The 25,373-nt window shown below is 33.3% G+C and overlaps 3 protein-coding genes and 1 long non-coding RNA gene across 8 annotated transcripts; 2 read left to right on the plus strand and 2 right to left on the minus strand.

Annotated features, from left to right (window-relative positions):
- Positions 1-1,064: 1,064 nt before the first annotated feature.
- Positions 1,065-5,502, plus strand: LOC118055808 (probable linoleate 9S-lipoxygenase 5). 3 transcript variants are annotated; one of them, XM_035067814.2, is made up of 9 exons: positions 1,066-1,436; positions 1,941-2,230; positions 2,697-2,937; positions 3,135-3,473; positions 3,583-3,668; positions 3,755-3,862; positions 3,981-4,285; positions 4,382-4,645; positions 4,734-5,502. In XM_035067814.2, exons 1-9 carry the CDS (start codon positions 1,211-1,213, stop codon positions 5,500-5,502), a joined length of 2,628 nt encoding a protein of 875 aa, XP_034923705.1. In that variant the 5' UTR covers positions 1,066-1,210. The 3 variants fall into 3 exon arrangements, with proteins under 3 accessions (XP_034923719.1, XP_034923705.1, XP_034923711.1); XM_035067820.2 differs by having other exon boundaries at positions 1,944-2,230; XM_035067828.2 differs by lacking the exon at positions 3,755-3,862 and having other exon boundaries at positions 1,065-1,436.
- Positions 3,467-7,179, minus strand: LOC118055830 (uncharacterized). Of its 3 annotated transcripts, none has more exons than XR_012170614.1 (3): positions 5,260-5,398; positions 4,038-5,172; positions 3,467-3,680 (listed from the first exon to the last, which is right to left on the minus strand). It is a non-coding gene; the product is annotated as an uncharacterized lncRNA (long non-coding RNA). The 3 variants fall into 3 exon arrangements; XR_012170613.1 differs by lacking the exon at positions 3,467-3,680 and adding an exon at positions 6,957-7,179 and having other exon boundaries at positions 3,828-5,172; positions 5,260-5,334; XR_012170612.1 differs by lacking the exon at positions 3,467-3,680 and having other exon boundaries at positions 3,828-5,172.
- Positions 7,180-8,369: 1,190 nt separating this feature from the next.
- Positions 8,370-9,240, plus strand: LOC118055837 (photosystem I reaction center subunit II, chloroplastic). Its single transcript, XM_035067845.1, has one exon. It carries the CDS (start codon positions 8,476-8,478, stop codon positions 9,085-9,087), a length of 612 nt encoding a protein of 203 aa, XP_034923736.1. The 5' UTR covers positions 8,370-8,475; the 3' UTR covers positions 9,088-9,240.
- A 4,154-nt stretch (positions 9,241-13,394) lies between these two features.
- LOC118055846 (uncharacterized protein C24B11.05) lies at positions 13,395-15,707 on the minus strand. The gene is made up of 8 exons (XM_035067857.2): positions 15,515-15,707; positions 15,344-15,409; positions 15,145-15,242; positions 15,014-15,051; positions 14,806-14,893; positions 14,473-14,682; positions 14,295-14,360; positions 13,395-13,803 (listed from the first exon to the last, which is right to left on the minus strand). Exons 1-8 carry the CDS (start codon positions 15,573-15,575, stop codon positions 13,630-13,632), a joined length of 801 nt encoding a protein of 266 aa, XP_034923748.1. The 5' UTR covers positions 15,576-15,707; the 3' UTR covers positions 13,395-13,629.
- Between the last annotated feature and the right edge of the window lie 9,666 nt (positions 15,708-25,373).

Genomic DNA, 25,373 nt, shown 5'->3' on the forward strand with positions numbered 1-25,373 from the left:
TTATTCCTTTTTGTCAAGTATCCCCCAAAGTAGAAACCTTATTTTATGTCTTTAACTGGATTTGGCTATAACTCATGAGAGTGAAATGTGAAGCCCATCCTAAATTCACAGCTAATTCTTTTATATATTGACCTAACAATATTGCTATACTATCACACACGCTATTTGCACATTGATTGGCCAGCAAGGATGCTCAAGAGAATGATATCAATTAATATAGTGTTTAAAATTGTGATATTGTTGTTTTTTAAAGTGTTTTTTTGTATTAAAATAGTAGTTTTTTTTAGAAAATAATTTTTAAAACAATTTAAAATAAAAAAACAAATGAAGAATTTTTTTTTAGAAATTTTCAAAAATGTATTTTGAATATAAAAACAAACACGCTTAGAGTCTTTTTGGAAGTATGTTAGATATTATTTTTTAAAATGTTTTTTACTTGAAAATACATTCAAATAATAATTTTTAATTTTTTTTAATATCAGTATATTAAAACAATCTAAAAATATTAAAAAAATAATTTAAAACTAAAAATATTAAAAAACTCTCAAAAACAGGCTGGACATATAGATGACAACAACTTAATCCGGTAAGGCTGACATCAAAGATTCAACTCTTAGAATTATAATCTAACAATCTAGGGAGATGCATCAGCCATGGACTGAGATGGTCACTACATTCATACATATTTAAGTAATGTGTACACATTTTTCTTTATAAAAAAAGCTAGTGTTGGAATCTGGTTCCTTAATTCTGGATCAACAAAGAGATAAAGCCTTAAATTCCTTTCGGTTCAGCTATTAGCTGTCACCATCGATTGTATTTTAAGTCCCTTCCTCAAGTCAAGATCAAGACTTATAAAATGTTTGTTTATATTGTTCAACCGGCTTTTTTAAAATTATTTTTTATTAAGAAAATATTTTTTAAGTCTTTTTTTAAATTTTTAACATAGTTTTACTATGTTAAAAATTTAAAAAAATATATATTTTTTAATTAACAAACACCTTGTAACATTACCGAACACAAGCTTAAAACAATCAAGAAACCTAAATAAGAAATCACTATATATTTGCATCAGACACGCCACACAAGACAGAAGCCAACCAGTCCCGTTATATATCCTATAAACTTGGCCTCAAGGTGCTATCCCTTTTAAGTTTTAACATCACCTCACTCTAAGAATCTTGGCCACCCTTCTTGTTGAGCTTTTTCAATGGGGTTCTGCCCTGTCTCGGAGATGATGCAGAAAGCAATGGAAATGTTCTATACGCAGCCTAATGAGGTGGAAGTAAGAAGGAAGATCAAAGGCACAGTGGTGTTGATGAAAAAGAACGTTTTGGACTTCAATGATATAAAAGCTTCATTTCTTGATCGGGTCCATGAGTTGTTGGGCAAGGGTGTATCTATGCAGCTTGTCAGTGCTGTTCATCAAGACCCAGGTTAGCCTGCCTCCCTCTCTCTGCCTCTCTTAAGTCTCTTGAATGACATAAGTGTCCGAAAGTTTTGAGGGGAAGGGAATATAGTAGTGAAGGTTCTTCAATAAAGACAAATTACCCTTTGTTTTTTTAATCAAACAACAAATAACTTCACCAATACCCTCCGGCCACCGTTCACTTTTCTCTGTTCAGACGAATGAAAAGGAAAAAACACATGGTGGGAATTTTTTTCAATTAGTTTCGCTTCAAATTCTGGTCCTCGGGGATAACAGTTGGGTTGTTTTGTTTATTGGTAGAGCAATTTGTTTTATTTATTTATTTTGAGAAAGTGACGGTGAAGGAGTTAATATTTACATACCGGATAAAGAAATCATGTTCATGATTCTTGAAGTTAGCTTTAAATATCCTTTCCTGTTTATTATTCCCAGTAAAATGTGCAATAATAGAATGGAAATCGAGTTTGATCAAGCTAAAACTGGGGATTTTGTGGTGTTTATGTGTGTTTAGCAGATGGCTTGCGAGGGAAGCTTGGCAAGGTAGCATACTTGGAGAAATGGGTTACCACAATCACACCACTAACAGCTGGAGAGACTATGTTCACAATTACTTTTGAATGGGATGAAAGCATGGGTTTTCCTGGGGCTATCATCATCAAAAACCATCACCATAGCCAGCTCTATCTTAAGACAGTCACTTTGGAAGACATTCCTGGGCACGGTCGGGTACATTTCATCTGCAATTCCTGGGTTTATCCGACGCGTCGTTACAAGTATGATCGCGTGTTTTTCTCCAACAAGGTAATTGGATTTTGGATAGCTATAGTAAATACGAGAATGTGTGCTCCTACATTATGTTTTATTGGGCCGTATATTCAGTGCTTGCCATCTAGACGCAGGGAGTGCGCTTTATTGTCATCCTGGACCGTAGATTTAACGCTTGCCTCAACTAAAACCTCGATATCTTAATTCCCTTGTAGGCGAAATCACAAGTAAATGTTATTTTTTTTCCTGCTAGAACAGCACTTTCCCTGACTATCGTTTTCTCTATTTGAGTTCAAATTTTCTTTCGACTATGACTGTTTTCATAAAGGTATTAAAATGGTTTCTTTTTTTGCTGTTTTCACTATCAATTCCTATTTCTACTTTCTGTTCCTTCATGATTTGTGGTAGGCCTACTTCTAGTGCCAGATTTTTTTAGAACTTGTTAAGATAGGCTTTGGATGAAAAGGTGGGTTCACTTACTCCTTGAAGGATTTTGCATCAGGCATATCTTCCATGTCAGACACCTGAGCCATTGCTGTTGTACAGAGAAGAAGAGCTTATAAATCTCCGTGGAAATGGAAAAGGTGAGCTGAAGGAGTGGGATAGAGTCTATGACTATGATTACTACAACGATTTGGGGAGTCCAGACAAGGGTGAAGAATATGCTCGCCCTGTTCTTGGCGGAACAGAAGAGCATCAATATCCCCGAAGAGGAAGAACGGGTCGAAGAAAAACAAAAAATGGTTAGAAATTAACCTAAACTCAATCACTTTCGACATGCATCTATATAAATAGCCACTCTACCAAGGGTTTCAGAATTTCTAACTGGGTAAAACATACAACACAGAAAATATATCCTGGCTGAATGATCTTCTTAAGAATGTTAGATGCATGCGTTTTTTTCAATTCAATCAACAATTCAGTTTTACCATTGTAACAGACCCTCATTGTGAGCAAAGGTTGCCGCTTATAAGTCTGGACATCTATGTTCCTAGAGATGAACGGTTTGGGCATTTGAAGTTTTCAGATTTTCTTGCCTATGCTCTGAAATCCCTGGCTCAGGTACTGCTCCCAGAGATCACATCTTTATGTGACAAAACCATTAATGAATTCGACACCTTCGAGGATGTACTCAACCTCTATGAAGGGGGAATTAAGCTACCAAATGGGCCAGCAATCAGTAAAATAAGAGACCACATACCGTGGGAGATGCTCAAGGAACTTGTTCGTAATGATGGGGAGCGGCTCTTCAAATTCCCAAAGCCTGATGTTATCAAAGGTGCACTGATAAATCTTTTTTTTCCCCTCCCGGTTATCTTGTAATAGTTAAAATTTCATTTCATGTCTACATTACTTTGAAATATAAAGTTTTCATGGTATTGTTTCAGCGGACAAGTCTGCTTGGAGGACAGATGAAGAGTTTGCACGGGAAATGCTTGCTGGGGTCAACCCAGTTATCATCAGTCGCCTCCAAGTAAAACACAACCTGCATTAGATTACCTGATGATTTATGTTTCTATGACCCTTAAAGCTTCATAAATTACTAAAATATATCCGCAGGATTTCCCCCCAGCCAGCAAGCTAGACCCTAAAGTATATGGAAATCAGAACAGCTCAATAGGAAAAGAGTTAATAGAAGAGAACATGGATGGCCTAACCGTAGTTCAAGTACTAATGATGATTCGTTTCTTTCATGTCCTTACCTATAATATATATTCAATACTAGAATCAAGAAACACTGAAGTTGTTTCCCTACAAAATGAATATTTCAATTTTTCTGAAATAGGCAATCAAACGCAACAGGCTGTATATATTGGATCATCATGATGCATTGATGCCATACCTGAGGCGAATAAACTCGACCAGCACAAAGACTTATGCCTCTAGAACAATCCTGTTTCTTCAAGATGATGGGACATTGAAGCCATTGACAATTGAGTTGAGTCTACCACATCCACAAGGAGACCGTCATGGTGCTGTCAGCAAAGTTTTCACTCCAGCAGAACAGGGTGTTGAAGGCTCGGTATGGCAACTGGCCAAAGCTTATGCTGCTGTAAATGATTCTGGATACCATCAGCTTGTTAGCCACTGGTATGATTTCAAATCAAAAGGGCTTTCATGATGGCTAAAGTAAAAGCTTCTTCTACTATAGAATGTACATCTGAACGATTCTGCTCGTATTTACAGGCTGAACACTCATGCTGTAATAGAGCCATTTGTGATAGCCACAAACAGACAATTGAGTGTCCTTCACCCAATTTATAAGCTTTTACATCCTCATTTTCGTGATACAATGAATATAAATGCCTTGGCTAGGCAGATCCTCATCAATGCTGGTGGAATACTGGAGAAAACTGTTTTCCCAGCCAAATATGCCATGGAAATGTCCTCTTTTGTTTACAAGAACTGGGTTTTCACTGAGCAGGCACTCCCCACAGATCTCCTCAAGAGGTAAAGCTCGGAACCTACAAATACACTCTTAACTTCACTTTTTATCTAAAGCAAAAATAAAATTGATCCAACTTTCAAAATCATCCAGAGGAGTGGCGGTTCCAGATTCAAGCCAGCCACATGGCCTCAGACTTCTGATAGAAGATTATCCCTATGCTGTTGATGGGCTAGAAATCTGGTCAGCAATTGAAACGTGGGTTAAGGAATATTGTGCTTTCTACTACCCCACAGATGATTTGATCCAAGGAGATAGTGAACTCCAGTCATGGTGGACAGAGATCCGTAATGTAGGCCATGGTGACAAGAAAGATGAACCGTGGTGGCCTGAGATGCAGACGCTAGTTGATGTTACACAAACATGCACCATTATCATATGGATAGCTTCAGCCCTCCATGCAGCTGTCAATTTTGGGCAATACCCTTATGCTGGCTACCTCCCTAACCGTCCATCCTTGAGCCGTCGATTCATGCCTGAACCAGGGACCCCTGAGTATGCTGAGCTTGAGAAAAATCCAGATGTAGCCTACCTGAAAACAATCACAGCCCAGCTACAAACCCTCCTAGGTGTATCACTGATTGAGATTTTATCAAGACATTCAACTGATGAGGTTTACCTTGGACAGAGAGATACTACTGAATGGACTTTGGATAGTGAACCACTGGCGGCATTTGAGAGATTTCGAAGGAAGCTGGTAGAAATTGAAAACAAAATTATGGATATGAACAATGACAAGCGATGGAAAAACAGAGTGGGGCCTGTAGAAGTTCCTTACACTTTACTCTTTCCTAACACCACAGATTACTCCAGAGAGGGTGGACTCACAGGCAAGGGTATTCCTAACAGTATCTCAATCTAATCTATTGGATCAAACTAGCAACACGGCGTTATTCTTTTAGGCAATCAATAGATGGTTTCAAAAATGGTGTGGTAGTCAAGTAAAAGGTGGTCATCTAAATTTTTTTGCGTTCAAATTTTTCTTTGATTGATGATTTGTATCAAAGCTAAGTGTATCTGCAAGCATCTACAAATACCAAGAATTGTGTGTTGTGTCTTTTCCTATATAAACATTAAGTATTAAAATCCAGAGTTTAGGTAAAATGCCAGCAAAAACCATTCGTTTGGAAAAAAAGGTAAATGACCAAAAAATTACACTTAACTTTGGATCAAACTAAACTTGGCCTCTCACTTTATTTTTATTTTTTTTAATTGGGGATCTCAAACTATATTTTATAGATACTATAAAAAATTAGGCCCATTTGTCTATGTTTCCTTCCTTCTATTATTTTTTCTTCCCATTTGTATTAAAAATCTCAAATAACAAGTCTTCACAATATGTGTGGTGTTTTTTAAACATCACTGTAGTCAAAATTAACGAAATGGATTATTAACTTTTTTATCAAAAAAGAGTTTGATATGACTCAAATAAAAATTTTAAAAAAATAAAGTTTAAGGAGTAAGTTCAGTTTGATTTAAATTCAAAATAGTTTCGAATCATTTAGCCAAGTCATAAATCCCTAAGCATATATATAGATAAAAACATTGAGCGCTTAAATCTTCTTCTTCTTTTTTTATCAAGAAGCTTGAGAGAATCATTGGCAAGTCAGTATCTAAACTCTGAATTGTTTAAAAATTTAGTTGGTTCTTTCGTACTTTTTTATATATTATTTCTTTTCATGGTTTTGATTGCATAGAGAAAGGGCCTTATCAAGAAATTTCAATGAATTCAGAAATGATCCAAAAACTCAACAGCTTTCAATCTTTTGCCAGAATAACACATTTTAATTATCAAAAAAACAAGAAAAAAAGATACCTCAAGTTGAGAGAGATCCTTTTACAATAATAATTGAGAGTCCATTTGAAGTGATTTATATAAATAAACTTTTGACTTTGAATCACAATTTAAAAGTTATTTTTTATAAGTAATACATATCAAAATTAGTTCAAGTTAAAAGTGCTTGACAAAAATTATTTAAAATGTTTTTTTTAAAAAAAAAAAATAGACATCATAAGTTAGAATGAAGCAAATTTTGATTTCATTTTGTAACAAAATTTTAATTAAATCAAATTTATTTTTAAATGAGAATATTTATATGACTTTTTTTAAAATCAAAATTTTAAAAGGCAAATTGAATTAATTTGCAAAAAATTCATAGCTTAAAGTAAACACTTGATTGAATAGGTAAATATATGTCAAGGATCTGACAGAAAATCACTACACAGAAAATAAATATCTGCATCCGAGCGACTAGACTATATGTATACTGAAGCAGTAAAATAAAAGAGATGATTTACCAGATTTTCAAAATTTACCAGTTTTGCAATCTCAACTTAAATTCAGAAGATGAACCATATTTCCATGCTTTTGCAGAATTAACATGGAATGAACGATGACTCTGTTTTGCTGATTGCTATGCCAGATTCGAGGCTGCTCTCTCTTTCTCTCTCTCTCATCTCCCTCCTCCAGTGCTATCTACTGATCTCTTACTGGACAGATGTGACAGGTGTAAAGAGCGCGAATATTGAGTATTGAAAGTTTCACCAAAAGGCACCAAGGCTGCCAATTTTGTTTCCCTCGTCTAATGTTACTGGGCCGTCAGGTCTATTTCTTTTATTGTGGATTTATGGTCTATGACCTTTGGGCTTTCCATTAATTAAACTATCACCGGTCCATTCTTTGTTTTATCACTGTTTAGGGTCCTCGATGAACATGATCCTCTTTTATCATTGTTATTATTATTATTTTTATCGCAAAAAACGGCTATATTATTAGAGGGTGTTTATAACCGTATTTAAAAAAAATTAAAAATTAATTATTTTAATATTTTTAATTTTTTAATATATTAGTGTCAAAATAAAATTTAAAAATAAAAAAATTAATTTGAAGCATAATTTAAAAAAAAAAACTTCAAAAGCACAAAACAAATATATATTTTTTTATTAACGTGGATTTCAAGTTAACTTGCGTATACCTCGACTAATCCACAAACACTGAAGTTAACGATCATATAAACCTTCAGTGATTATTATAATTAGCAAAACAAGGTTCAAACCTGATATTAAATAAAGATAAAATCTTACCACTAAATACCTACTAAATAACTAATCTACATTTTAGTAGAGTTATTTTTTATTAAAAAAAAAACAAAGAGAGTTAAGAGTCATTTTGAATTTACGAAGCCTTTAACATAAATCAAAATAAGATACCGTAGAAGATTTTTTTAAATAAAATAATAATAATTATAAAGATTTATTATTAAATTTTATTTGATAGCAAATCAAAATAATTTAAAAAAATTAAAAAAAATTAATTTAAGTAATTTTTTTTAAAAAAAACAACAAAAAATTGGTACATCTCAATTCCAAACTTTCACTAAAATTGCTTTCAAGGCTGATTTTTTATTATTATTAGATAAATCGTGAAATTCTTTTTAAGCTAGAAACGGGCATTCTTAAAGCAGTGCTTCCTATTCAACCGCAGCATAATTACATGTATAAATTATGTACAACTAATAATAACAAAGAAACAGATATCGCTGAGAGAAGGAAATGAAGTGGTGAGATGTCGGTGAGCCCCACGTATCAAATTCAAAGAATTTTAATTGGTGCAGTCCATATCTTATCCATACTCTCACACACAGCCACGTGTCAGAGCTCAAGAAATTTAATTGGTCCGTTCCATATTGCCTTATCTAAACTCACACACATACACCACCCATCTCATATCACACGAACACCTTATCAATAATCTTTTCTCCTCCATCTTATTGAACCTGGACGCCCCTGTAGACCAAAATCACCATCATCAACACCTTCCAGTCACCAATCCTTCATGGCAATGGCAACTCAAGCCTCTCTCTTCACCCCCACGACCCTCTCCACCCTAAAATCAAGCAACCAAACCATTGTTCCATGGAAACAATCATCCTTTTTACCAATCTCTAATGTTAAGGCACAAAGAAGCTTTAAGGTTGCTGCTGCAGAGGAAACAGCTACAAAAGAGGCTCCAGTGGGATTTACTCCTCCGGAGTTGGACCCAACTACCCCATCACCAATTTTTGGTGGGAGCACCGGTGGACTGTTGAGGAAAGCCCAGGTAGAGGAGTTTTATGTGATCACATGGGAATCCCCCAAGGAACAGATATTTGAAATGCCAACTGGGGGTGCAGCCATTATGAGGGAAGGCCCTAACTTGCTCAAGTTGGCCAGGAAAGAGCAGTGCTTGGCCCTTGGAACTAGGCTAAGGTCTAAGTACAAGATCAAGTACCAGTTTTACAGGGTGTTCCCCAATGGAGAGGTTCAGTACTTGCATCCCAAGGATGGTGTCTACCCTGAGAAGGTGAACCCGGGGCGCCAAGGTGTCGGCCAAAATTTCAGGTCTATCGGAAAGAATGCTAGCCCAATTGAGGTCAAGTTCACTGGCAAGCAAGTTTATGACTTGTGATGTGGTAACATCATGTGTTTGTGATTACGTGAATATTTGTTGTGATTGTATCTCTTCTTAGGAAACTATAAGAGAAGCAAAACCTGTTTTGCGCGTGCACGTTTCTCTTTCTTTTTCAGATGCTTATATAATATCTACATCATTTTCTATGAATATAGCGATATAGATCCTAGTTTTTTCGGCCAGAGTTCTACGATGCGATGGAAGCCATCGATTCAATCACGGGGCTGGGAATTTGACGGTGGGGAGAAACAAGAAACATAATGTGATACAAAAATCAATTACTCGCACAAAAAAAATTTTATATATAGGATATTAGATTCTCGACTAAAATGTAATTTTGTTAAATTATAAGGGTCATTTTATTAAAAAAAAAACCATATAAAATAAATATTAAACTTCAGGAACCATTTTAAGATGATTTACGGTCATTGGAAAAAAAAACCGTTAAAAATATTTAATATCAGTGCATGGTCGCGTACTTAGCAAACAACTTACGAATATGTATGGTGATCGATCAAGATTTATAGTAGAGTTAGGATGATCAGTTGAGTTTATTACATAATCAAGCCTCAAATGATCACGTGTTTATACCCGTCTGTAAAGGATCTAATTACAAATTTTACTGGTAGAATTGAAATGGTTGATTTATAGAACAAAAGCTGACGATGGTGTGCATAAAAATAACATGGCAAAATATTGCGTTGTAGTGGTTGGCGACAAGGCTTTGGTAAGGGTTTGGAAGTAAAATACACTTTTCGCCCTAGCTGGCAATTGCCACCTGTTTCAATGGAACGGTTGGCATTTCAAATTAAGCTAGGTTGGCCTGGTTACATTCTTCGTGTCTGATTTGGCATACTCCTTCAAATGCCTGAATTTATCCTTATTAAGATATAGATGTTGAGGACCTAATTGAGATGAAAAATAGGTTGGGGGGTTTTATGAGATTTGCCCATTCTTTTTTTCCCTTTGTACAACATGAAGCAAATCGCTAATTACGTCAGAAAGGCTGGTTTAAAGTGGATGGCCTGAAATGGAACGATTCTCTAGTTTCGATTTAAAGTTTGATACGGAAGGCCCACTTCTGCGAGCAAACTGCTGGTCCAGTAAGCAACTTCGATCTTGATTAGGAGAGATAAATACTGATGTCTGATGATCATGCTCCAAGTAACCCTTAAAATGCAATTTCCCCTTTTCTCTTCTTTGTAACTAAAATATCTTTCTTTAATTTAATTCACAAATAGCCAATCAATTTCCTGGTTCTTTTTTACTAGAGAAATATATTCTAGTTCACGTTTATACCGTAACTGATAAACTTATTTTTAATGGGCTTAAAAATTTTTTATATTCAATCCTTTCTTGGCATGCCTTGAAGAATAAGCATACATCAAGTAAGAGCTTGACAATATTCTAGTCACTCAGAGGCTTTGTAGTATGTCAAATTTTGAGTATGTTGAGTTTGGCGCTAGCCAAACCTCAATGTTTTTTTATTTTGACAATATATCAAACCTAATACTTGGATTCTGCACAGTCAATAAGTTTAAGATAACCTGAGTTTGATAAACATGATCAAGTTCAACTTTCAAGACTTTCGACTTTGCATTCCGTCAAGTTTAAAGGCATTTGAATTTGACAACCATGAAAGTCTAAGACAACGTAATTATGCAAACATGTCCAAACACAAAGTACTGTGGCTTTAATAGTTATTAAAGTCTAAGAACAATAATTATCTTCTCTTGACACGTTCAAGGAAATGACCTTTCTCTTTTGGGGTATAACACGAAGAAAGAACTCAGCTTTTATAACTTAGTACATTTGACATCTTAAAACTTTAATCTTCCTGTACACTTTTTTAGGTGCATAAAAATCTTTTAAGGAACCACCATATTCTCCATCAAATATGAATACAAATGTAGAGATATTTATCTAGCATTAAATGCTATTGAGAATAATTACACTTGTAGACCCTCCTACTCACAAAATAACAAGACTGATAAGTTACAAATAAATCATGAGACTTTCAGAACAAAAAATTACAATATTTATTTTTTACTTCATCTATATTTTCAAAGCATTTTCTCTCAAATATTCTTATATTTTCTTTCTAAAAAAATGTTGGATAGTCCCCATTTCTATTAAAAAAGATCTTTTACAAGAATTAGCTACGAGTAGCTTTCAGCAACCAACAAAAACTAATTACAAGATATCAATTATCTTGGCTAAAAGAATAAACAAATTATTAAAATAAATTAACTAATCTATTATCCAATCTAGAAATCTTATTCCCAGGCTAATTGAATTTTTGAAACATCAACTGTAAACTTCAATTTCTGTTGGTGCACAGAATGTCAGGTAACTCAATTTGAGTTTTTCCTTCGAGGAGAAAGTTAGGTTCAATTTTGAGACGGAGTACATAAACATGTTCAATTTGTTTTGGCCTTCTTTGGTCAGATCTCGCAGGAGAGCTTAGTCCAGTAAACTCTTCTGGGCAATATCCTGACATTTTATAATTGCGAGGTCTGAAACCATATCAGCGCATGATAGAGACTGTAAGTAATTTAAGACTAGAAAAATACAGGCTGAGTTATGGGCACTCGCTAACCTTTACCAAGGGTGAACTCCACAGTACATCAACTAACGATGCCCACTCATTAAGTCCTTATCGCCAACACCACCTAACAATAGCAATAATTATCAAAACAACTAAAATAACTGATGTAAATAATATATTAATTATTGAAAAAAGTATATTTGTTCTATAGCTAAATGAGTTAGTACACGGGTTAGTGTCTAAAAGCTGCGGGCTTAATTCCTAGTGAGAACACTGTTTTCTTTCAGTTAACATGTGGTTTGTGTCTCTCTTTTTTTTAAAAAGGGTCTTGTTATAAAAAAAAAATAAAAATACCAGAGCTAGCCTATCTCAAACCCAGGGTTTTTTTTTTTTTTTTTCTAATGGCTCTTTGTTTTTGTTTGGCTTTTTTTTTTTTTAAATGCTTTGACTTTTTTTTTAATTATTTAATATTATTTTTTTATTGTTTAATGAATTGATTTTTAATTTTTTATTGCATTGTAAAATAACAATAATAATTAAACTCAGTACAGTACAAATTACAAGTTTAAGTGGTTGATTAGGATAAACCTAACTTTTTTTTTTTGTATTGTTTATATTGGAATAGTTCTTATGTGATTTAATTTAAAACTATAGTTCAGTAAAGAGTTGTATAAGGGTTTTGAATTATTTTATTAAATTTAATTATAAAATATAAAAAAATCTGATTACCTAGATTTTTTTTTAGTATTTTAAAAAATCTGGGTCCAAGCCTTAACGGTAACACAGGCAATGACCTGGCAATCCCCTATGGGAGCTGTTGCTGCTGACTTGCTTAGCAACATCGCACAGGAGCGTTAATTTAATATGTGATTGTGATTAGTTCAAAGAACGAAAGGGACAGCCATGGACGGGATAACCACCTTGATTTTGGTTTTGAGGGTGGATACAAGTTTATACGTGCATCACATTTTCGTTTCCACCGTTCAAAACAATTCTTGACGTCCCTTACCACCTAAGATGACAAAACGGCGATGTCGTTGTCCGATACACCTTTGGGTGACAAGCACCAAATACATGATTAACGGGCCTACTTGGACGGGACAAATACTATGCCATTTTTGTTGTTAAAGCTACCTCAATCGTGCTGGAAGCTTCTCGAATTGCTTGACAATGAGGGTTTTTTATTTTATTTTTTAAAATCTTCTAATGGTTTCCGTTAAACGCTAATTCTCTCCTCTAATTCATTAGTCTTCTGTGCGTGGCGCAGGACACTTAATAACAATTAATGTGGAATATTTGGTGGATAATTCATGAATCATATTAATGTGTTGAAGTGTAGGACTACGGACACACTTATTACATTGGTATGATTTGTCACACTTTGAGCCTAAGCCCTCATGGATTTGCTCTTGGCTAAGGCCTCATATTTGTCCATCTTTATATAATCCTCCCCATAGCCAATGTGGGACTTTGGTTGGCATACCCAACAAATCCTCCCCTCAAACAAAGAACCACCGATCCCCTCAAACGATCATTTATCCGTCCAAACTTCAACACAGAAGCATGGAGAGCACTACCTTTGAGAGTTAGAATTATTTCATGTCCGAATTAATTTAGAAACTAAAAACATACAAATCTTAATTTATTTGTTTGTACTAGGATCCATGATCTGCCAATCATACCCACATGAATTTAAACGAAAAAATCAATTTTAATTCAACAAGGGTTTTATGCATGTCAACGAGTGTTAGAAAAAATTGGTAACCGGTAGAATGGATGGATATTCACTTCAAGTTATCACATTACATAGACGAAGCATTTACACGCATAATTAATACATAATTAACAACTCGGACAGGGACGACATATGCTATGTTATGCACATGAAAGATCACATGAAAGATATATGTTATTCACATGAAAGATACAATTGATATGTACAGACACCAACCCAGTCTTTGAAGAAGAGGTCTTGATTTGTTGTGTCTTATCTAGGCTCCGACGGTTGTAGCTGTGAGAACGGCGTCCATTTCACTCCTGGTGCGGCTGATCCTCTGATCACCACCATCCTTTCCTCTCGCCCAAATTTCTGGAATTACCTGAGCCAGGTTGTGGACATGCTCCAACACGTAATCTGCTTCTTTGCTCTTCACCGTTTTTCCAACCTTCATAATCACATCAGGACACGAGCACGGTTATTAGACGTCAAACAAATTTAAATGAGCATAAAATGAAAGCTAATTGCTTCAGAGGGACAGCTTTGAATTTCTAAATGTAGTTCTTAGAATTTCAGATGTTTAGGCCAAATCAAGCATCATCGTTAATGCCTTTGCCCCTGATTTAGCTACCTCTTCTGTTGACGTCATGGATTGGCCACTGGTTAATCAGGGCCCTTGATTTTTCAGGACACCTTTTGACCCCGCAAAGTAAGGGTCTTGACTCTTGAGCTTTCGAGCCACGGGCATTTTCCTCTTTTTCCAAGCGGTAAAAAAAAAGTGCGCGTTTTTTTGTGCATAATAAGAAATTGGCAAGGTTGGCAGATTTCTTAATTTGAATTTCAGTAGCCAAAGGCAAATTGGATTCTAACAAGGGGTTAGTATGGTTTTTAATTTTTTTTCTATGATTTGACTACAAGGGGATTGATGGGTAAATTTACCAGAGCAGTACGAAGCCCCAAAGCTTTCCCAGCTGCTACATTGCGCACGTTGTCATCCAAAAACAGCTGCAACACAACAGAGTAGGATCGGGTTTCAGAAATGTTTTCTATTGCTAAACAAAAACAAATGAAGGATGAAAACTAATCAAACAAAAAAACCAGAGAAATGGTGGCTTACCGTACGGCGAAGATCAACATCTGCAACACGGAGAGCGATTTTCATGGCATCCATTGAAGGCTTAAGTAGAACAGGGAACTCGTCAGGACTACTCGATTTAGACAGGTTTGGATTCATAGTCTCAAAACATATGATCTGATCGAAACAGTCTTCTATCCCTAACCTTTTTAGGGCCATGATCGCGTGATTTCTGTCTGAATTGGTGAAAATCTGCCAACAAAAACATTAAAAAATTTAATCAATTGCTTTGAAGCGTAAACAGGGATACAATCTTGATCACAAAATAGAATTTAATGGGATGACTCAATTTTATGTTATCTGATTCAGGCTTACAATTTTCCTTTGAGTGATGCTACGCAAGAGGTTAAGTAGTTGAGAATCTGGCTTGATCAAATCATAAGGCAATCTTCCGTGCACGAAACTGTTGATGAATATAAATAGTTAAAAAATTGATTTCAGTGTTTTTTTTTTTATTGGTTCTGAATTGGAAACAGAGTCTAAGTGAAATTAAGCAATTTGAGCGAGGATTTGTTTTGCTAACCTGTGATAATCATCAGCATCAATATCATATCTTAGTGCCTGAATATATAAGTTCGAGGAGTTAATAATTAAAGAAGGCAGGGACAAAAAAGATACTTTAATTTTACTATGTCTTTGTTAGAGAGTAATTACTCGCAAACCGGCAAGAGAGCTGCCGTAGGTCTTGAAGAGCTCGACTCGGATACTCGGAGCTTTTTCCTCTGAAAACCCACATCTCTCAACAAGAAAGTCTATATAAAAAGAACGATCTTGATCAGTTCTTGACAAAAATATTTGAAGTAATTAAGATTTTTAGGTTAGGTTATGAAAAGAATTAAAAATGGCCTTTTACCATCAATGTTTTTTCTCAGAGCTTCTGCTATTCCAAGCTTAGAAGAATACAAGGTGTCATCCAAATCTGTTTAAAAAGAAAACTACAATTCAAAACAATGCGAGCAGAGAGCTTGGACAGGAATGAAGAGCCTAGCATTTGTATAATATAATAAGATTGAAAAAGAAGTACCAAAAAGGAGGCAATCAAAAGGAGAGCTTGAATTGCAAGAAGTTTTGCTGCAATGATCCATGGCTAAGTAGCAAATAGAGGGGAGAGCTGGGGGGGTTGGGCTGCAGGTGAAAGAACTTTGGCTAGGAAGTTGAGGAGAGATAAAAGCAGAGGGGATTCGAGGGAGGAGAAGAGGGGAAGGTGTTTATAACTTTATAAGGAGGAGGGAGAGACAGGTGAGAGATGGTGCTGACTCAGAGTTCAAATCTCTTACACGATGGCGTGTTGTGAAGCCGGGTTGAGTAGAGCCCACACGTTTGTACTAATTGGAGCCTTGGAGGTAAGGGTCGTTCAGTCAACGAATGGGGGGCGGGGTATGCTTTTTTGGGGTTTGGAAAATGGAAAACACGCTGGGATGGCACGTTACCGAGCTGCTGTTTGTAGACGATTTGTATTTTAATTAAAGTGGCTTTTTTTAAACATCGCTAATTGGAAGTGATTCAATAATCAATACTAGTAAAATTCAATTATAAGGAAAATTATATTGCATCAGAATTTTCCATTCAAACGCAATACGGAAATTCTATTCTGTAACGAAAGATTTTTTTAAATATATTTTTAACAATTTAATCGATTATGTTCATCAAATTCAAAACGTTGTATTTAAATCAGTGACTAGATTTTTATTTTTCGATACAAAAGATGATCACTTTATTTATCTCATACACACACACACACCAGCTATTTGAGTCACATTTCATCATAGATCTGGTATATTTTTTTTGGCAAGAAAAAATTAACCACATGAGCTTTTCCAAAAAAATATTGATGTATTTATTTGACTTTTTTTTGCTGCGTATCAAATAATTTTTTTTTTATATAGAATATTTATCATTTCATTTAATATAAGCTTACAAGTATAAAATGATAAATATTCAAGGTGTTAAAAATAAATAAATAAATAAATTTTTTTTTTTTGAAAAAGCTTACAAGAAAAAGGGAAAAAATTTAAAAAAAAATGAAAATCAAAACAAAAGGAATGATGATAAACATGCTAAGTATAATATCAAGTATAAATAAAATAAAAATTATAAATTTATCACCATTACATAACTGTTGCAGTAAAAAAATACAAAATTCTCATTTAACAAAAAAAATATCTAAAATTATAATTTTGCTACCATTACAGTATAATTTTTTAAAAAATAAATATAAAATTCTTGTTTTTATATTGTTTTACCATGCTTAATTTTTCAAAGATAATATTGCAGATGTATTGAAACTTATTATTTTTAAGGTAATCAGTTCAGTTTAACTATTATTAAGAAGGCCAACCATAAATATTAAAATAAAAATGAAAGATTTTACTTATCATACGATTTCAGTTTAAGTTTATAAATGCTAATATAATAATTATTAAAAATTTATATAATTATTAAATTTAAAATTTATGAGATTAATTAAAATATTTGTAAACTGACAAGATGGCCATGTGAAAAAAAAAGTTTTTTTTTTTTCTCTATTTGGTTTACCGTGTAAATGTTTTGAAAATGGTTGCAAACTCTATTGATAGTAGAAATGATCTATCTGGTAGCTTCATCAACAGTGGAAAGATCTGGAGAATTTCATTGCAGAACTCTAATTTTTAACGAATTCTACGTGAATATTAAGGGCACGTAATTCAATGCAGTTTTTTATATTATTTATTTATTTTGAATCGCCTTAGAAAAACTTTTCTTTACACAAATCAGGACTCTTCTTGATGTGACTCACCAACGATCGACGAGGAAGAATTGGGTTGTCGAATTCTTATTGCCCCGATCCGATTGTGGAGTCAGTTGAGTTTTGTCCATCTCCGGTCAAATCCAATCTACAGGGTGATCTCTCAATGATCAGGATTTTATATTTTTTTAACGTGTAAAATGTGGTGTTTGTTGCATCAACTCATGTTATTGGTGACTCTTTTTTTTTTGTATTTGTTTTTTTTGTCACAGGAGACTTTTCATTACGTAACTTAGAGCGTGTTTGACAGTGTGGTAGCGGTTGCTTTTCAAATAGCTTTTCATGTTGAAATACATGTCAATGATGTTTTTTTATTTTTTAAAAATCATTTTTGATATCAGCACATTAAAACAATCCAAAAAGTACAAACCGAACTTAATTTTAGCAAAAACAAAAAAAAATTGAATTTAGACAAAACACCGTTTGGAACGCAATGCCAAACGATGTCTTATTCGTGTAAGTTGTATTAGTTTTTACGGAATTCATGACAGTTTAAAAGAGTTAAAGCTTGAAGTAATTTATGTATGCCATCAATTTGATTTATTATTTAAAATACTTTCATGATCACTACTTGTATCTCTAGTTTAAGACATCTTTTTTTTTTGTATTTTAAAAATATTTTTGAAAAAAATTAAATTTTTTTATTTTTTATTTGCTTCAAATTAAATTTTTTTTGTATTTTTAATTATTTTTTTGGTACCTTTATTCACCTTTTCTTGCATGTTGAAAAGGAAAAATTATCTCATTTAAATGAACTCTCATATCCAAGACAAAACGTTAAACCATTTCAACATAACTTGAATGGATAAGATTGAAAAAAAACAAAGTTCAATGGTCGCAGTGCAGAAGACAAAAAATATAAGGGAACGAAAAAAATGGTTATGATTAATACATACACAGGACAAAAAAAATAGTTAGAAGATATGAGAGTATGAAAATCGTTTCTCTTTTTTAGCACATGACTAGTAACTACTTTACTAGCTCGTGCTAACATGCAGCTCGCTAAAAATAAATATGAAAAAAATGTTAAAGTTACAGGAAATTATTTGATGTTATTATAACTTAATAAATTAACTTTAAAATTTTCTGACTAGTCTAAATTTTAAATTAAAACGTGTGAGATTTATCTTGACATAACCTAATCGACCCAGCATATTTAAAAGTAACCTAAATGAATAATAAAAAATATGATTTGATTTTTTAAAAAATCAATAAATAACATATTTTTTAATTTTAACATTGAAACATATTAGATTGATCTGAGTTTCATAAACATGACTTGCTAAACTAGCGATAGATCATTGTCTCCATCAAGTTTAACAAATTTTTTTACTAAAAAAAACTATTTTCTACCTAATGATACAATAAAAAAATAATGATACCCGTAAAATTAAGTATTAATCAAATATCAAAATCTTTATTTGAAATAACAATAATCTTGTAAAAAGCAAACTAACAAAGATCATGAAGATCAATTCAAAATCAAACACATGTCAAAGGATAAAATTAAAAAAAAAAAGCATAAAAGGATTCAATCAAAAGAAAAAAATGAAAAATGGATTTAAAAAAAAAAAGAGGGAAAAGGGTTCAACTCAAAGTGTCAACCTTGAAATCTCTCGACCTAACTCCTTACATAGATTGAGTTTAAAATTAACATGCGTAAATCTTTTATAACTTGACTCAGTTGACTTGATAAGTCCAGGGATAGCCCAAATAACCAGTATAAAATATGATTTGAATTAATAAATAAATAAAATCAAGATGACATATTTTTTAATATTGAAACTAATGATATATTGAATAAACTCGGGTTTTGCGACTTAACTCACCAAACTCATGTTCTGAATAACAGACCTAATTAAGTTTAATAAAAAAAATTACTTGATGAAATGATAATAAAAATATGTTTTTATAAAATTGAGTATCAGTTTGTTTAAGATTAAAATAACTTTATAATAAATAATAATAATAATAATAAATTTAAAATCAAGATAATATTAAAAGATATAATTGAATTAAGAAAGCTAAAATAAATTTAATTGAAAGATATAACTCAACAAAAAGAGAGAGAGAGAAAGAGAAAGAGAAAGAGAGAGACATCAAAATAAAAGGCAGCTCACTGCTCATGTGAACAGTAAAGAGCTGTGGTTTACCGAGTTCTCTTACCGAAGGAGGTAATTAGTAATGGTAATAACATGGATAGAAAAGTGGAAAGATAAGTGAGAAGATGACAGATTTAAATATTATAAAATCATAGGATAAAAATTCATAAATTAAATTACCACTGCATTCTCATTTTTTTAATTAATACTCTCTACTAAGCCGAGAGAGTTGATTTTTTTAAAATAATTAAAATAAATTTTTTTTAATAAATTGATGACTTATTTTTTTACCAGATTAACTAGAATTTGTCATTGAATCAACAAGGTTTTTTTGTTTTCTCATTAACATGGACTAATCAAGGCTCCGAGTCGACAGGGTCTCGGGCGTGGCCTATCGGGCTGGCTTTAAAACAATTATTACCATAGCATTCAGAAAGGTCAAAATGGTCATCTTAGCAAACATCCACCTTGTTTTGTGATTGCAGAGATTGATTTGTGTGGGCCATGGAGTAAAATATGGTCTCCTGCTTGCCCCTCCCCTCTCTCTCCTTGGGTCTCCAGAACAAAGGAAAATGCATTGGAATTTGCGAGTCCTCTTCTCCATAGTCCAATCTCCTCCCTCCAGTTTTCCAGCCTTAAATACCATGCTAGTAAGATGACAATTTTATCCTCTATAAATGTTATGCTAGCTTTAAAATAAGGATGTAATGATAATTATTCAGATCCTTTCTTCCTTCTTTCCCTCCAATTCCCCCCCTCCCTCTCCCCCTGTTTCCTTTCACACACTCATGTAAAATCCTGTAAAACATATATTTTCGTTCACTCCATAATCTCTATACGTGTCTTTGGAAGTTAACAAAAATGTAATTCAACATCTTCAAATGCTAATGTTGTCGTGGTGTGTAGGACGCTGTGTAAATCATATTTTTTTTAATTTTGATTTTTTTGTTTAAAGTGAAATTTTTTTAATGTTTTTATATTATTTTGATGTTAAAAATAATTTTTTAAAAAATAAAAAAATTATTTAATATATTTTTAAATAAAAAAAACTTTAAACCACTATTATAATTCCACACACTCGCCTAATGATTTGAGCCCTAACAGTGATTGCACAGTTTAGAAAAATCAAGTCACGTTCCCATGATCATTGTTGGGCGGTGATGGTCCGTGGTGCCCACCGTCCACCGCAAGAAGACGAGGCAACATGCCAATACATATACAAACATAGCTGTAGATAACATTCTCCCTGATAACTATCCCTTATACTATAAGATAATAACATTGCAAATAAAGAATTGCAATGTTCCTAAAAGAAACAAAACTCGAGATCGGAAGGTATTATGATGGGGGAAGAACGGCATCTGTTTGGGCCTACCCAAAGAGCAAAGTATTTAGATTTTCTTCCTTTTCGTTTTCCTTTTTGGGCTGCTAAGCATACACATTACACAGTTAGAAAGATGCGATGATTCTATTGAGCGCTTGCCCTCTCTCAGTTTTTACGAGGCGGCGCTTCCTTCCCCGCGGTGGCTCCTAATGAGGCGTTCATCAGCGCAAGGCCCAGAGGACTCTTGTGTTAACACTAGCTCGAACATTATAGTCCCACCGCAAGTCTTGTCTTCTGGTGGGACAGGCCCAAGACATTCGCAGTAATGTTGGTCCAACTCCTTTCATTTTAAAAAGCCAGTGAGAGGTCAGAAAGAAACTTTTCGATCATTTATACTTATCGTCTAGGTTTGTAGAGTGAATTACATTTAAGGTTTGGAAAACAAGATAGAAGTTCTTGCAAAAGATGTCTTAGAATCCATTTTTTATGCATCGATGTTTTTTATGCTGACTTTTCTATCCTACTTCGTGAGCTTATCAACAAAATAACGAGACTAGACCTTAGACCTCATCTTAAATCAACAGCACAAATTAGTGGCACGCCAAAAATAAAATAAAAATAATTAAAGAGAATAAAAAAACATGACTAGAAAAAATAGAAAATCACGAGAAGCCCCGTTCTTGGAGCCAAATTGATCCAGACTCCTATGTCTATATCGACTCAAACTTACATGATAGCAACTAATTTTAAAATTTCAAGTTGTTGGTAAACCAAGCATGCAAAGAAGACGAATCACGCATGGACACGGCCACATGTAAATTAAAATTAACCAACTAGACTCCATGTGTTCAGTGATATATTAATTTTCCTGGTTTATTTTAATCCTAGCAAAAAAGAAAAAGAAGAAGAAGAAGAAAAGGCCAGCATGTTACAAGTTTTGTTGCTGATCAAAAAGTTTCTCGGGGGGTTTTGTATCGAAAACAAAGCTAAATTACATAATATCACCCTAAACCCCATAGCTATTAAGAAAAAAATAAATAGAAACCTAAATATTACCTACCCATAGATCATAAATCTTACACGCAAAAATTATAAAATTTAATTTAGAATCCTCTTGATATGTTAGAAAAACTAGGGATTTCAAATTCACAATCCATTTGATTTTGGTTAGATAATTCATCCAATTTTCATGCAAACCACGTCAGGGGAGAGAGGGAGGGGGGGGGGGGAGCGAGAGAGAGAGAGAGAGATCCATGCATCACAAGAAAATATAAGTGAAAATATACGTGAATTGTCGAGTAAAACGTGGATTGTGCAAAACCAACATAATTTATTTATTTATATCTTATATGCTCAAAATTCAAAGTAATTGATGTTGACCAAACGGGTGCCTAGATAGGATATCATTCTTTTCTAAAAAAGAAGGAGAAGGGTACTCCAAGTCCTACTTTATCCTTCAAAGAATATAAAAAAAATCACCGATAATTTACTAGTTTCAAATTAGCATCGTATTTCTTCATTTCGAAGGCAACTCATTAGATTCACTGAATTTTTATCTATATAGTACCATATGTAGATTATAATATATTAGGTACGGCTAACACGATTGTTCCTTTTGTTTCAGTAATTTGCGGCCACATTAACATGCAATGAACCCTCATCAGCTTTTAATTAAAACCCATTTTAACGTGCGGCTTGAGCGCATTGTTCTATTACTTAATAAACATACTCTTGGGCCTTTCTTCATTGTCTTCAAAGTGCAATGGATTTTTTTAAAGATGGTGAGAGAGAGAAAGAGTAATTATGGAAAAACTTGATCAAAATTATATGTTAATCATGATTAAGGAAGTGAATTTCATTACGCTTCCTGATTAGTTTCACATTGATTTCCATATGACAGGTTTCGCGGATGCATGGCGTTCACATTCTCAACGAGATTTTTGTGTACAACTTAACGATAGTATATTAACACCATCTAAATGAATCCCATTTCACCTCATTTTGATTTTTAAACTTCAAATTTCCTTTAATCTTTCGGACTCGTAACCTCTTCCTAGTTCCTACACAAGAAAAGGGAAGGAGGGTTACTGAAATTAATTTTCCTGGTGTCTGATTTCACATTGTAACTGTAAGATGTATTTTTTTTCGCTCTTCAGACCCAAGTTCAAGTTTAGCCCAAAAAATAAGAACCCATAACCTTAAGCATGTTACTAGATGCATGATTGATTTTTTCTTTTCTTTTCTTCTCTTTGCCTCCCCCCCTGTCGTTACTTTCCTCTCCTGCGTACAAAGGATTTCAGTTTTAAACTTAAGTTTTATTTTCAAGAAGGGTTGAAAAAACACGTTAATATCTCCCTCGTTGTTTTTCTATTACGGGATTAATAATTGAAGGATTAAAAAAGTGTTTGAGGTTTTATTATGATTTGATGATTGAATGAACTTAGAGTTTTAATACACACACGGGGTGTTAGTTAGCTTAAAATGAACTAATTAAATGTCTGAAAACTTTAAATTTTGAAGAACAAATTGTTGTTTTGAAGGTTTTGTAAATTTCAAGATTGATTGATGGAGCTTATGAAAATCTTAATTAACTAGCTGGTTAGTTGGCTTGTTATTGCTGGTTTCCTAATTGGTATAAATTGACAAATCAGGATCATGAAAATTCCAATTAACAGGTTGATCGTTCGGCTTGTTGTTGCCAGTTGACCAGTTGATATAAATCGACTAACCGGTTGGATTGTGGTAGTGGTCAGCCTGTTGGTCATTTCAACTAACTGGTTGACCTAATAGTAGAGATTAATCGAGTCGGTTAATTTTGATCCCTAATTAGTCATGATTTGAAGAAAGTTGAAAAACACGCTAGTAGCATGGCTCGCTTCGTTTTTGTTGTGTTATGTTTAAGATTGACTAAGTGAATTAATTTTAGATTTATAATTATGTTTTGGTTTCTGATCTTAGAGTTTTATTTTTTTGTTGATTCGAGTTGTTTTTAAGTATTTTTCATATTTGTTATAGGTTCTGCATTCGTTTGTCTTTTGCTATCATTTTTGTGGGTAAGTGATATGGTTTTTAATATGAAAATAATATGTGTGTGTTGATTTATTTCCAAGTACTCATTAATTTCTTGAATAAGTATTTGCATCTTATTGAATTAAATTATATTCGATATAATATTTAGATCCTTTGATAATCATGCAAATATCTATTATGATTGAATATTGGACTTGTTAGTAACTCTATAATAACAGAGTGTGGTTAATCTATATACACGTAGTATTCTGTATATCTAGTTGGTGAGAGAGATATCCTCCCACAATGATTGTGGCCGCAAAACCCGTTTGTTATCGGAACCTTAGGTTTCGTCTATTATTGGAGCCAATGGCTTTGTTTAATTATTGACATTTATTCCACTATCATTTTCTATTTTGTTTAATGTATATAAACATATAAGTTTCAGATTGTATATTTATAAATAGCTAAAATATAGACAAAATGTTATCCTCTCGCTGAGTTGGTTAAACTTGCCTTTTTACTTTGATATTATTTTTAAACTTGTTAGTAGATGAACTTTGTTTAGAGTTATTGTTTTTTTTTTATATCAGTACATCTTGCTTGTTTCTATGTGACCTTTTCTTATAATTTTGTTTTAATATTCTAAAGTGCTTCAATATTATACTGTTTTATTTAAAATTTGAATTTCATGTAATGTAACACGTATTATTATGAACCCTTGTTTTGTTTTTATTTGAGATATTTTGAAAATTTATGAAATGTTATTTAATTTTATATAATTTATTCTATAATATATATAAATATATTCTAAGGCTTGATATATGTGCGGTGTCCTTGTGACACTATTTCTACGTTTTCAGTCACGAAACCGAGATTCGGATAATGAAAGTAACTTATTACATTTGAGAGGGGAAACAATTCACAATGGTTTTCTAGTTTCTTTTTACTGTATTGTTGTTGTGATTGGCATACTGCTACGTAAATAGCGATGAAGTTAGAGATATATAATAAAATATAATAAAAAGAGAATCGCAGGCTCCGCCACCTCTAGCTGGCAAGCTCGTTGCCCCAGCGCATGTTTTGGACTTTTGAGCTCCGCTTCCGTCAAAAGATAGAGAATCCTGCGCACAACATATTTTCCGCACGAATAATTTTTTCCGTAATTTTCTTTTGTGAGATCTGAGAAGTCAACCACAACAACTGCTAAGTTCCCAAACTCGATTTTTTTTCTTTAATTTTAATGAGAAAAATATTAAAATCATCCTAGCAATTAACAAATTCATTTCCAATCTCAAATTTATTTTATTTCATGTTTTAATAACTCATTTTTAAACGAAATAATCTGAAACCTACATCCATTATCATTTCTATCCAACTCGGACATCTCATTTGATTTAAGCATGTTTATCTATGCGATAATGTCACGATTAAAATTGTAATTACGATGAAAAAACTTCATTTTTTTTAATGTGTTTTCATTCTAATCATAGTTTAAAATGGGTGATACTGAGTAGGAAAACATAGATTTACTATTGTTGATATTGCCAAGTCGGTGGTAACAATTCCCATTGCATTGTTACTAGCCACTCTTGACAATTCAGTTCCTGGCGTCTGCATCAGTTCTAAACATATACTAGAAAAGCAATCTGAAACAAGAACA

The sequence above is a fragment of the Populus alba genome, chromosome 8 (assembly GCF_005239225.2).
Source record: "Populus alba chromosome 8, ASM523922v2, whole genome shotgun sequence".
Lineage (NCBI taxonomy): Eukaryota > Viridiplantae > Streptophyta > Magnoliopsida > Malpighiales > Salicaceae > Populus > Populus alba.

What these genes read in the sequence shown, in the direction of transcription:
- LOC118055808 (XM_035067814.2), top strand. Translation starts at nt 1,211, where the DNA reads ATGGGGTTCTGCCCTGTCTCGGAGATGATGCAGAAAGCAATGGAAATG. An exon ending in TTATCATCAGTCGCCTCCAA is followed by an intron (nt 3,669 to 3,754) that starts GTAAAACACAAC and finishes ATATATCCGCAG; the next exon opens with GATTTCCCCCCAGCCAGCAA. An exon ending in ATGGCCTAACCGTAGTTCAA is followed by an intron (nt 3,863 to 3,980) that starts GTACTAATGATG and finishes TTTCTGAAATAG; the next exon opens with GCAATCAAACGCAACAGGCT.
- LOC118055837 (XM_035067845.1), top strand. Translation starts at nt 8,476, where the DNA reads ATGGCAATGGCAACTCAAGCCTCTCTCTTCACCCCCACGACCCTCTCC.
- LOC118055846 (XM_035067857.2), bottom strand. Translation starts at nt 15,575, where the DNA reads ATGGATCATTGCAGCAAAACTTCTTGCAATTCAAGCTCTCCTTTTGAT. An exon ending in GATGCTGATGATTATCACAG is followed by an intron (nt 14,894 to 15,013) that starts GTTAGCAAAACA and finishes ATTCATCAACAG; the next exon opens with TTTCGTGCACGGAAGATTGC. An exon ending in ATGTTGATCTTCGCCGTACG is followed by an intron (nt 14,361 to 14,472) that starts GTAAGCCACCAT and finishes GTTGTGTTGCAG; the next exon opens with CTGTTTTTGGATGACAACGT.